The sequence below is a fragment of the Epargyreus clarus genome, unplaced genomic scaffold (assembly GCF_041222505.1).
Source record: "Epargyreus clarus isolate Ecla_fem2 unplaced genomic scaffold, WU_Ecla_fem_2.2 ptg000006l, whole genome shotgun sequence".
Classification (NCBI taxonomy): domain Eukaryota; kingdom Metazoa; phylum Arthropoda; class Insecta; order Lepidoptera; family Hesperiidae; genus Epargyreus; species Epargyreus clarus.
In genome coordinates, this window is record NW_027332214.1 from 2,932,133 (window position 1) to 2,944,395 (window position 12,263).

The 12,263-nt window shown below is 36.4% G+C and overlaps 2 protein-coding genes across 3 annotated transcripts; one reads left to right on the forward strand and one right to left on the reverse strand.

The window, feature by feature from the left end:
* Positions 1-70: 70 nt before the first annotated feature.
* LOC140742678 (N-acetylneuraminate lyase) lies at positions 71-7,131 on the reverse strand. 2 transcript variants are annotated; one of them, XM_073073637.1, is made up of 7 exons: positions 7,010-7,131; positions 5,520-5,649; positions 4,967-5,112; positions 3,196-3,364; positions 2,612-2,757; positions 1,843-2,014; positions 71-465 (listed from the first exon to the last, which is right to left on the reverse strand). In XM_073073637.1, the coding sequence occupies exons 3-7, from the start codon at positions 5,087-5,089 to the stop codon at positions 320-322; spliced, it is 756 nt and encodes a 251-aa protein (XP_072929738.1). In that variant the 5' UTR covers positions 5,090-5,112; positions 5,520-5,649; positions 7,010-7,131; the 3' UTR covers positions 71-319. The 2 variants fall into 2 exon arrangements, with proteins under 2 accessions (XP_072929738.1, XP_072929737.1); XM_073073636.1 differs by lacking the exon at positions 7,010-7,131 and adding an exon at positions 6,569-6,787.
* A 285-nt stretch (positions 7,132-7,416) lies between these two features.
* On the forward strand, positions 7,417-11,822 carry Sgf11 (SAGA associated factor 11kDa). The gene is made up of 4 exons (XM_073073627.1): positions 7,417-7,895; positions 9,001-9,190; positions 9,558-9,701; positions 11,353-11,822. Exons 1-4 carry the CDS (start codon positions 7,514-7,516, stop codon positions 11,588-11,590), a joined length of 954 nt encoding a protein of 317 aa, XP_072929728.1. The 5' UTR covers positions 7,417-7,513; the 3' UTR covers positions 11,591-11,822.
* Positions 11,823-12,263: the final 441 nt, after the last annotated feature.

The window sequence follows — 12,263 nt, forward strand, 5'->3', positions numbered from 1 at the left end:
CGTTTGAAAATTCAAAAACAAAGTTTATTCACTTACAATATATTTGTATATAATTTGTAGAAAAAATAGACATCTATAAATTGTGGATTGACGAACAAATAGTAGATACATAAATCTACATAATTCGCATTCTATATGAGTATAAAATCTGGGCCTTGTATAAAATCTCACTTTAAAATAATTATCCGTATAAAAATAAATGCATTTCTTTTAAAATAATTAATTAACAACATAACAATGAATTATAATTATAATTTGTTGTTGCAATCGTAACAGTCAACTAAAATTAATTCATAAACGTTTTCTTTCACTGAAAAATCTAGTTGGCTAGTTTCAGAGCCTTAAGCTTGGAAGCGATCCTTTTCTTGGCTTCTGGTGACAATTCCCTTTGTGGTAGGGATGGGGGGCCCACTTTGATACCCGTGGCTATCTCCATACCGGCTTTCATTGTTGGCACCCATGTTCCTGTTAAATAAAGTTTTTATTATAAAACCATACAATTTTCTTAGCTTCATATCTTTGCTGTTATATCGGAAAATAAGCATACAGGATATTTTATGTCAAATAATCACTACTCTCTATAGATATCTGTATTTAACCGTAGATAAAATTTTAAGTTGATCACAACAAAAAATAATATTGGTGGCAATGTGAATCAGTGGGAACCTCTGAGGTGGGAACAAATAAAGGGAACAAGTTGGAACGCCTCATAAGTCTATTAAATGAGATAGGATCCTACATAGTACGTGAAGACACCCACAGCAGCGTTGCTACTTCTAAAAACTTAAATGGCATACCCTTCAATAGATAGATAGATAGAATATTCTTATTGCACACTTGAATAAATAATAACAATTGTACATAGTTCCTATTGGGGTTGTTGAGAATTTGAGGATCAGCATCAGCATCAGCATCAGCTGATTATCAGCTTATTTTTTAATATCAGCATCAGTATCCGCAACCGCAACAAAAGATGCTGATTTTTAATGCTGACATTCAAGTCGCAACGTGTTCGTTGAAGGCGGAACCGAGCATAAGTCACGTAGACTTTCGGCCAATCACAGACATTTGATTGTTTAATCAACGTAATTTGGTCAGACGTGAATTTCGATCATAGTTCAATAAATTAATAAAATAATTAAGAATTCAATTCATAATGCCTTCTCCAATGAAAAGTACAATATGGAAATATTTTCCGTCATTCAGCAAAGATACTGCATAGTGTAGTATTTGTCAAATAGACTATTCTGGTAAGGGACTCACAATTCGTTTAAACTTAAAGCATCCAGAAGAATACCATACCTATAAGTAGTGAGATTGAAAACCAACAATCTGCTACTAAATCCAAGGTGTAAGGTGAATACTTCCCTTATCCCTTATCCCTTATCCCGTATCACGCAAAAAGTACTTCGAGAAATTGTGACCGTCACGACAACTGACATCTTCACGTATGTTTATCGCGATAAAACGATTTGATAACTTTGAAAAAAAAATGAATTGTAAGCTCACAAGTTAAAAAAGTTTTCTTTGAAAGTTGGGAGTAATTAAGTGCTTTTCTTGGAAATTTATCGGTTTGGAAATTTAGTTATAATATTTTTAATTATCAGCATCAGCATCCGCTGATATTGATCTGAAAAAGTCAGCATCAGCATCAGCATCCGCTGATATAGTAAAAACCTGCATCAGCAACATCCCTGGTTCCTATATAGGTTACTATACTCTTTGGTTCTGATGACCTTTTTTGCAGCTGTGTTTGGAGGCCGCCGATATCGGGGGCTGGGGGCGGATCGCCCCTTCCGCCCCCGCCCCCCTTAAGCCGCTAGAGAGCAGAGTAACATTTACCCTCAACAGTATGAGCTTCAACAGCCAAACAGAGTTGTTCTTGCAACACCCTGGCACGCTCGACGTCTCCTTTGTCCACGGCGTCCAGGATATCCTGCGCCAGCTGGGGAAACAGGTTGAAGGTCGTGCCGATAGCGGACTTTATGCCGAGCAACGCCGCTGGTGCAAGGAGCTGTTAAGAAAACCTTACGTTAATAATTTAATAATAAGGTATAATTTAGATGGTCAGCATTATGAAATTGTTCGGCAAATGTAATCACCAAAACATCCCAGTGAGATGACTATGGCAACATCTTTTTAAGGAATGCCCATGTTCAGCACATAAATTCTAAGAGCTAATTGATCGATCCTATGTAAACGCCTTGCGCAGATCGTACCTAATTGTTAGTTTTTTATCAAGTGGCTGACATGTTGCCAAACCTGAGGATGGATGAGGATGGTCACCATATGTAAGCCGCCATACACATCCTTCCATCAATACACAACTGATTTACGTTACAAATGAGTGTGGTAGTGGTAGGTACCTCCCTGTTCGAACCATACTCGAGGAACAGTCAAAGTAGCCACTTAATAACTATCCTTAAAGATAGAAATGTAATTTAGAATAGTCTGCGTAAAACTGCTAGTCAGCTCTGAATATAGAAATGAATCGCGTCGCCATAGTAAATTGTATGAATACACCTGCTCGCGACAACTTCAGAGCGGACTAGCAGTTTGGCGCGGACTTTACCAAGTAGTGTATATATCCTCCAAAACCAATGGAACTTACCGTATCAGCACCGAGGAACATTTCTTGACCATCCTTAAGGTTTCTCAGCACTTGGGCAGCCTCGCTAAGGTCGTTCGACGTAAACTTGATACCCTTGAAGTTGGGTATACGCGCCGTAGCAGCGGATACGAATGCCGGCATGTTGACTATGGGGTAACAAAGATTTTTACACATAAGTTTGGTCTAATAATTATAGTCAACCAAAATATCCTCACATCCACATCTCTCGCCACTCAAACATCTTTTTCACACTCGCATTATGTGAGCAAGAATCATACAAAAGCTTTAAATTTTAATAACATTCCGAACTGATGCAAGTGGAATTAGCTCATAGAATATTCGAAGGTAAACAGTTACAAAGTGGAAAAAGTATCACAATGGCGTTAATTTGTTCTCCTGTCACGCATCACTGTTTATTTACTTATTGTAAGTAATGGACCAAGCATCACCAATACTATTTGATCTTTGTGTAGCGTAAATAACGAAGTAAAAAAATGTATCTAATTTTTTCATCACGTTCAAATGATTTTATTATTTTATCATAACAATCCTCCAAATTGTGTTCACGTATAAGATTTACTTACTTTCAACTTTGCTCAAGCTGGGAATGTGATAGTACAGCACCGGTAGGTTAGGGGCGGCTTTGGCCACTAGTTCCACATAGGATACAAGTTCATCCACTGAGGCAGGTCTGAAGTAGAGCTCTGGTAAAGTTAGGAGTGAGTCTGCACCAGCTATGGAGCAATACTCCGACTGGAAGAGATGATGTCATATTATGGAATCATTATTCCCTATCTTGTGCATATTATAGCAACTTAACATCAACCAAAGAAAGAGGCAACAGTGTTCTGCAAATTCAACTGTGCAGTTACCAACACACTGTAAAGCGCGATGACTGTGACAAAACTATTTTTTTAAGAATGGACTATATCTAGCTGTTGAGTATAGTGAATGCAAGTTTCTTTCAGGAACATATACAGTTCACTATATATAACACTGTATAGAATCTGTATAGAATACAGTGAATTGTATATGTGGTTTAGAGATTCTATACAGATGACACATCTCTATCTTTAAATCATTATTGTTACGAAATAACTATTTCAAGAGTGGGTCTTTTCTCGTAAGAATATAGACCGCGCCAAACTTCTAGTCAGCTCTGAAGTTGTTGCGCGCAGGTTTAGTTAGTATATACTCCGTAACGTAAGGGCACACTGACGCAGCTATGTACCCGAGCGGACAGCGGGCGGGTGCCAGGGAGGACCCGCGCTGACTTCGTCCCGCTATTTTCTACAATTTGCTTTTGCGACGCGACTCGTTACTATATTCGGAGCGGACTAGCAGTTTGACGCGAACTCTACCACCTCCATTTCGATTTTCACTACATAAGATTGAGGCAGTTTATACTTGGGCAAAAGTATCCTCCAGGAATTACTTAAGCTTTTTGTGTGTTAATGTATTGTTATTGACTACGAATCCATTGAATGATGCTTCGATTGTAAATCTTTAAAACTTCCAAACATTCTGAGAAAGAGCTCCGCCATAAGGTATCTACGTAAACTAACTTTATTTTTACTTTTGTCCATGTTATTTTAAAACTAATTAATGATAGTGGGACAGTTTTAGATTTATTATGTAATGATAACACCAAAATATATAAGATTTTCGTCATTTAAATATTTACATAATTTGTACCATTACGTAACATTCACACAATTTATCACCAATTTGCAAGAGCAAGTAAACAAGATAGGAAAAAGTCAACACATTGTACTTATAACCTGCCTATGTATATACTGTGCTATGTATATACTTTTTATCAGTAAACACGTAATATAAACTTATTACATATCATTAATTTTGCTAAATAATTGACTATTGGAAACTGTTTTATCATTAGAAATTTTAAAAAGTTTTCTGGAATTTTTTTGAAGATTCTGATTTTTTCCCTGCATTTATTGGTCCCCAAAAAGCTGATTATCCTATTATCCTGGTGGGTATCGTTACTGAGCTTTATCGCTAAATTTCCCTAAAGGACTAAGACTAGGTCTTCCTTACTACATATAAAAATCTGAATCACCGATTGATTTAACGTTATGCAATCTAATGGTAACAGTGATCACAGTCAGTCATAGAAGATTCGAGAACTACTTATTCCTAAATTCAGTGTAGTGTACTAGAGTAGGAATACTCCCGTGGAAGACCTCAAGTTCACATTGCTAAATTATTTTTGCTTAATTTATTTTCAGTCTTTTAGGCATTAAAGGCGAGCTATAGATTCAAACTGACCTTAGAGATAGAACCATAAGAGCCGTACTAATCGGTAATTACACAATTCTCCAACATAATATTTACCAATGCCACGACATCTGCAAGTGGGGCGCCACCCACTTGCACCATGATGTGGAGACCTGTGGTCTTGCCGGCCTTTACCCATTCGTCCACCAGCTTCTTCCTGTCCGGTACCGAAAGAGACATGTTCTCTCCGGTAGTACCACCGACTAGAATAAAAATTTAAAAAATCTAAGTATTGTTCGGTTAGAAAAGTGTCTAAGCCCTGAGTCCAGTTTTTGTGTATTTGACAAATACTTTGCGAGGCTTCACTCCACGTATGATGAAAAATATATTTAATACAGAATGGAGCGGAGATAAGGTGGTCGGATGAGTAAATCAGGACCAGGCAGGTACCATCGCCGCACTTATTTCTAGCGTGAAGCTTTCTTACGTCTTTCTCGAAGACTGACTGACTAACAAATAAGAAGGTGGCAGAACCCTTTGTGGTTCGACTCCGGCGGCACCACCGCCACACCTACTCGTATTTCTGCCTTATAGCAGCAGTGTTAAGCGCTGCTGTGTTCTGGCCAACCTCAGGTAGGAATATCTAATCCTATAAAAAATATAGACTTACCAAGAACAGATTTGATTCCTGCCTTAGCCAGGAAGTTGGCGTAACTAGGGATTGCCCCATAGTTAATAGTAAGATCAGCATTGAGGGGGGTGAAGACTGGCGGAACCAAGCCACGCGCTTTGAAAACCACCTGGGAAAGGAGAGCAATAATAATAATTTATTGCGATGTATATTAGCGCCTGGCTTATATAGGTCAAACAAAGGTATGAAACAACCGGGAGTTGTGTAAAAGCGTCGTGTCTATTGGTCATGAGTACTCCTAGCAGGATTTTAAATTCTCGCCCCTCGGGACTTTTTCTAGAAAGAGAATACTAATCAACCGAGTTTGAAATTCTTAACGGCTTTTTTCGTCGAATCATTTTAATATACTTAGATGGAATCTAGCTTTGTAATTTAGATTGTATCTATAAGTCGTTTTCTACGATTACGTAGTCTAATTTTCTTATGTGAGTCGGAAAAACGCGCCCCCCTGAATGTTGCGCCACTGGCAACCGACCGTCAGGCCAGCCACTACCTACGACATTTATGGGTCTCGGAGACCATGTTGTGCAGTTGAGTTGTTATAATTGTCTAGCACGACAATCGTGCCCAGAATACTCACGGTTGGTTAGAAAACTTCTACTAAGTAATACCTATCTATCTGCATATAAGTAGTACTTACCGACCAAGCTAAATGATTATCATAAAAATAATTTGAATAACCCGTATTCTAATTTGCATTATATAAACAGCTGTTGCTAGTAGTAATTGTACCGTTGTGGATGGTAACTCACAACCACTTCTAAGTAAGTAAGTAGGTAATACTAAAACATCTGAGACTAGGTTAATTCAACAATCAACACTAACGTGAAATAATCGTAGGAAGTCAATACGCACAGTTCGCCATTCAAAGTAATAACTGTAATAAGAAGTGAGTAAAAGTCACATAAAACTTTTTTAATTCATTTAAAACGATGGTTATCTTTTAATATAATGCTATGTTTTAAAAAGATACTCAAAACTATTTTAAGTTATTCAATAATAAATATATTTTTAGAACAAATGCTTACCATTTTTAGTTTAGTAGAAATTACTTTTTAGAAACTGTATTTAAAAACAAGTCTATAGGCGGCCGATTGCTATACGCGCTATCAAAACAATGATTATTACATTGGTTTAAACAATTTGGTCTTCAATCGTTATCTAAAACTTAAAATAAATTTGATATGGAATGACTCTCGTTATCTTCTTCTCGCGATCGAGAGTAGTAATCATATTTTAGTTATATAGGGTAGTCGATACCTAAATCTAATACATTTTTCAAAGTACATTTTTTTAAATAAATAAGTACATAGTTATACAGTATTCATAATGTTTTCAGTTTTTAACAAAGTATTGTGAACTGTACCACAGAAATATACATATAAAAGCTATATAAATAAATAGTATTTTATGTAACAAAACGAAAATGGTGCTAAAAGCGCTACCTGACGCTAACCTAAAGCGCTAACCTGATGACTTTGATCACGATTCAAACCATAGATAACTTGAAGTTCAAATTTCGAATCTTTTCAAATAAACTTGATAGAGTGGTGTGGTCAGGTGGTGGTTTTTGGGTTTTTGGAAACAGCTTTGCTCTTATAACCAGTGGCAACTTCGATCACTAATAAGAACTTATTAGTGATTAGTTCTTATTAGTGATCGAAGAGTGGCAATCAACATTGTGATTCCCAGTAGCCCCACAGCCAAACGCACAGTAAAAAAATTTGGACTATAGATAATTAATATTCTTTACCAAGGCGCACCAGCTGACAGCTATTAGAAAATACCTACTCTGTGTACGTTAGTCTACTCTATGGTCTTATAACATAAATCTCAGATTCGCATTTGGACGTATCGGTGATTGTGGTATCGGTTTATCAATTTTGCTATTCAATTTCATTCTTTAACTCTAGGCTGCTATAGTTTGAGACATTTTGTTATTGATTCCTACAGTACTTGGAGTTGTGATTTGTATGAACGGCTTTCACATAAAACGCAAAATGAGTCAAATAGTGAGCGAGTTGAGTATGCACGATTTGAATCACAGATTCTTTGAAATAATGAAAAGTGAGAGCAACGCAGAGGAAGCAGCCAACTTTATTTTCGAGCACATCTGTGAGGATGTTGCGTTGGGGTGTATTTTTGAATTCCACCATGGTTTAAAGACGGGGTTGACTAGTCTTATTGAAGGTGAGAAGGAGGATGAGGAGCCATACAAGATCGTGAACTCGCCGGAATGCGATGTTTTTGGGTTTTCTGTGTTGAAAAAACCGCCGGATACCAATTGTTTCTGCCCGAACTGCGACCGGCCGGTGTCCGCGACGAGATTTGCACCGCATCTTGAAAAATGCATGGGTAAGTCTCTAAACAAATTTCAATTTTTCAATGGACGGCTAGTTGACATTAACTCAGCTGATTTTGCGTGGTGTTGCGATGTATTCAAAAATATACCTTAATGCAGAAGGGCAAAGTTCAAATTCGGGCAAATGCCACTAACTGGATCAATACAAGCATTCTAAATATAGAATTCAACCCACTCCCTTGTATATGGAATATAGATTTTAGCTGTTTTATAAACCATGTAAAATTAAATTTGAAAAAAACCCTTAAAAAATATATGTTGAAAATTGTACACACACACATCTTTGAAAATTAACAAAATTTTCTTTTACTCTTTTAGAGTATACTTTATTTGAAATACAATTTCTATCCTAGGTTATATAAACATTTGGCTTGATGATACTCTATTTGGCTTGAGTCTTCTAATGCACACCTAGAATTTCAGAAAAATGTTAAAAGCCATTTAAAATATGTAAGGGCTTCCACCAATACCATTTTGTTGAAGAAAAATTCACTCTTTCATGAGCTCTGAAAGTATTTGTGTGGGTAAGAGTTACATTATCCCAATATTTACACAAAAGGTTGTTCAATTTTAGTTATGTTATATTTATCGCCAAACTGCTAGTTTGCTCTGAAGTTGTTCCGAGCAGGTGTAGTCATACAATTTGGTATGGTGACATGATTTATAGTCAGAGCGGACTAGCAGTTTTACGCGGACTATAAACATTACTGGAACTTTTAAAAATAATGTATCATTATCTGGGAATATGAACATAATCTCAGGGTACATTTTCGAAGCTATTTTGGAGTCCTTCGCAATGAAAGCTTGGTATTGTCCCTAGATCATCTCATTTGTTATGCATGAAGTACATTATTACAAATAAAGTATTATAATTACAGTAGAGTCAAGTATTGCTATGTTCTGGTTTGAAAGTTATGTTACATTTATTTACAATTCATTCCTAGTAAGTCCACAACCACATAACTAACTTCAGATGCAACTTAAATACTATTTAGGGTTTATAGAAGTCTATTGTTCATTTGTGGCATTATCAGATGCTATCAGATGCAAATATTTTACATACAAGTCAGTTACCAAAAACAATGTCTTCTTTCCAAGGTATGGGTAGAAACAGCTCCCGTATCGCGTCCCGTCGGATTGCATCAAACAGCCGGGAACCCACCTCATACGCTGGACTTCTGAGCGATGATGACGATGATCTGGACTGGTCCGGCGGCTCTGTCCAGAGCGAAAGGCGCAAGCGACGCATGAAGAACAACAACAACAAGAAGCCGAGCAAGATTCACAAGTGAGTGCGCCTATTTAAGTGTAATAGTTCTAAATTTTCGAATTGTTTATGTATTTTTGGAAAAATGTCTTTTGCCAATGCTACATAATGAAACACCTTCCGAAGTGATAGCAGGTTATATTAAGCGAATTAAGTTAAATCTTCGCTGTGACCAAGATGAGGCAACTGCGTCGAAATATCTGCAATAAAGGAATTGAAACCACGTATCGCAATCGCCTGTTACACATTAAAGTCTCTAATCTGCTAAAATAAGGAAAAGTATGTACAAGTACCCACACCCACATGTGGAAAAACATTGTAAAAACATTCTTTAGGTCCGGCTATCAAATAGAGATTGTTGGTCATGTTATTATCATATTAATTACAGTGGCAACAACAAGAACAACAATGGTTTGAACAGCTCAGATTCAAACGAAGCCAGCTATGACACAATGACGCCTAGTGAGAGAAAGAATCTGTTGCAGCAGATGTGCGGGGTGGTCTCCGAACACACAAAGAAACTGTGCACACGGTAACTTAGTCATATTGCTAATTTATATTACATTTCTATATGAGGAAATTATGCAATTTTCGAAAGAATGCATCATTCAACTCCTGAACGAATGTGTCAGGTCATAAATTAAGCAGTCTTATCAAAAACATTTGAATCTATGTATGTTATAGTAACTAATGATGTTGCAATTGATAATACATTATTTGATTTAACTATTTATACCTTGAAATATTATTTTTAATAGAAATTTAATTTTGATTACCCTAATAGTACATTACGATACGCGTGGCCAAAGTAGCCTATTTTTGCACGGCGTGAAGTTAGCGCCCGAGCGCAGCGAGGGTGCTAAACGCCGTGCAGATAATAGGCTACTTTTGTCACAAGTATCGTATACTATTTTATAGCTCGTGTGACATAAACCCGCTTATACTTGTGAAGAAATATGAAAAAATATGATCATTATTTTGAAACTTATAAATGATTGAAACAAAAATGTATGAACTAAAAAAGCAATAAAAATGTGACACAACCAAAACCATTGAAATTTAGAAAATTTAGTAATTATTCTGCTCTTGTGATAAAGACAATTCTAACACCACACATACGTCGAAATCTATCAAGCCATTTAGGCTACATACAGGCGTCTAGACCAATGATTTATAATGGGAACTCCACCTAAACGTATTAAAGAAACATATGATAAGCAATCACATAATGTACTAATACATAACTAATACTAGTGAAACAGTAGAAAATCGATTATCCGGACCTGTTATAAATATTCGCGATTATTCGGATTGTGAAACGTGAACAAGTAACTTTGTAATAACCCTTACAGATCAGCCACATTTTGTGTGACATGTGCATTTAAATTCCGGAAAGTCGACAACAATCGCAACAAAATAGTTACTATAAAAATTAAAAACCCGATTGCTAAAAATATAACCTATGTTATCGCCACAATTTAGACGAATCCAACGACACATCATGTATCAAAATTAATGAAGTCGTTTGAGTTTGCCAAAGAATGAAAAAACAACAATAAAATTCGATAAAGCCCAATAGTTAGTCTTATAGTGATGATATTGCTTAGTATGTACACAATGGCAAAAACATTTATAAATACGTCCAAAATAGTACATTACGATACGAGGACGAAAAATTTTTTATATCACGGCGTGCGTAAATGGACGTTTTACGCACGCTTCGCGTGCGCAAAACCCCCGTTTCCGACCCCGTAATATAAAATTTTATACAACACGCGGACGAAAAATGTTTTTCTGACTCGTGTGATTGAAAACAATTTTTCGTCCTCGTATTGTAATGTACTATTTCTGACAAGTGTGAGTTTGCAGGCCGAGCCGCAGGCGAGGACTGCAATCACACGAGTCAGAAAAACATTTTTCGTCCGCGTGTTGTATAAAATTTTATATTACGGGGTCGGAAATGGGGGTTTTGCGCACGCGAAGCGTGCGTAAAACGTCCATTTACGCACGCCGTGATATAAAATATTATTTTTAAACAAAATTTTCACATACAATTTCTCTGTTTAGACTTATGTTTTTGATTCCCTTTTTAATGTTTTTTTCGAATACATATTATCAAAAGCCAAATCCAAGTATGAAATAGATATAGTTAAAAATGGAGTATATATTATTTGTCTTCACAGCTCAACTCGCTGCCCCCAACACACCGAGGAGCAGCGCCGCACTCTTCGCCTGGCTCTACTCGAGCCATCCACACCTGAATCACAGACCATGGGCTTAGCGGCTGACGAGGCTGGCTCGCCTCCCGACTCCAGCCCATCATCTTCATGCTCCTCCTCCAGCCGCAAGAGGGAAAGGCACCGAGCCCCACCCAAGTCGAAGAGCAAGCGAGAGAGAAACACGTCACCCAATCGGGAGTAAGTAGAGTGAAGGAAGGGAGCAGGAAAATTGAATGAATTGATATCTATTTCACTTGAAAGAGTGAACAAATTGGAATTCTGTAATCAATCTAAAATCTCTTTACAAGTGTTATAATACTAATGACCCTTCCTTGGCAGTTGGGTAGAAAGTAGAAAAAGGTATGAATATATTCTTTTTTTTATTTTCAAACTGTTGATCTTATTTTTTTAAGGTAATTGTAATATGTATGATGAAGTCAGGTGTTTGGAATAGATAAAAAATTATATCTAGGACTGAATTGTGGAATGAGAGTTAATTCAAGTAGGTCACACATTATTGATAAAAATTTTCACTTAAACGTTAAATAAAAAATTGCGATTACGCTATATTATTTTACATCAGTGAAATGTCTGAAAAAATGTATATGTTGACGTTTAAGTCTGGTTGCTTGTGTGTATGAATGTGTGAATGTGTATGTTGAAGATATTTTGACAAATATATTTGTCGTCTTTATATATTAAAACTGATTATGTCTAAAAATATAACTATGTATTCTATTGAAATAATAGACTAATGTATTCAATTTAATAAATGAATAGGTATTTTACATTTCTGTTCAAAATATATTATTACTGTAAATTATTACTGTAATTCACAAAGACGTATGTAATATGTATATGTGTATTGATTGACT

Bases quoted from the DNA above. Each gene is read 5' to 3' on its own strand.
- Sgf11 (XM_073073627.1), top strand. From the start codon at position 7,514: ATGAACGGCTTTCACATAAAACGCAAAATGAGTCAAATAGTGAGCGAG. The intron at 7,896-9,000 runs GTAAGTCTCTAA...CTTCTTTCCAAG, and splicing joins GCATCTTGAAAAATGCATGG to GTATGGGTAGAAACAGCTCC. The intron at 9,702-11,352 runs GTAACTTAGTCA...TTGTCTTCACAG, and splicing joins ACAAAGAAACTGTGCACACG to CTCAACTCGCTGCCCCCAAC.
- LOC140742678 (XM_073073636.1), bottom strand. The intron at 5,113-5,519 runs GTAAGTCTATAT...TTTTTATTCTAG, and splicing joins AGGAATCAAATCTGTTCTTG to TCGGTGGTACTACCGGAGAG. The intron at 2,758-3,195 runs GTAAGTAAATCT...GTTACCCCATAG, and splicing joins CAGCTTGAGCAAAGTTGAAA to TCAACATGCCGGCATTCGTA.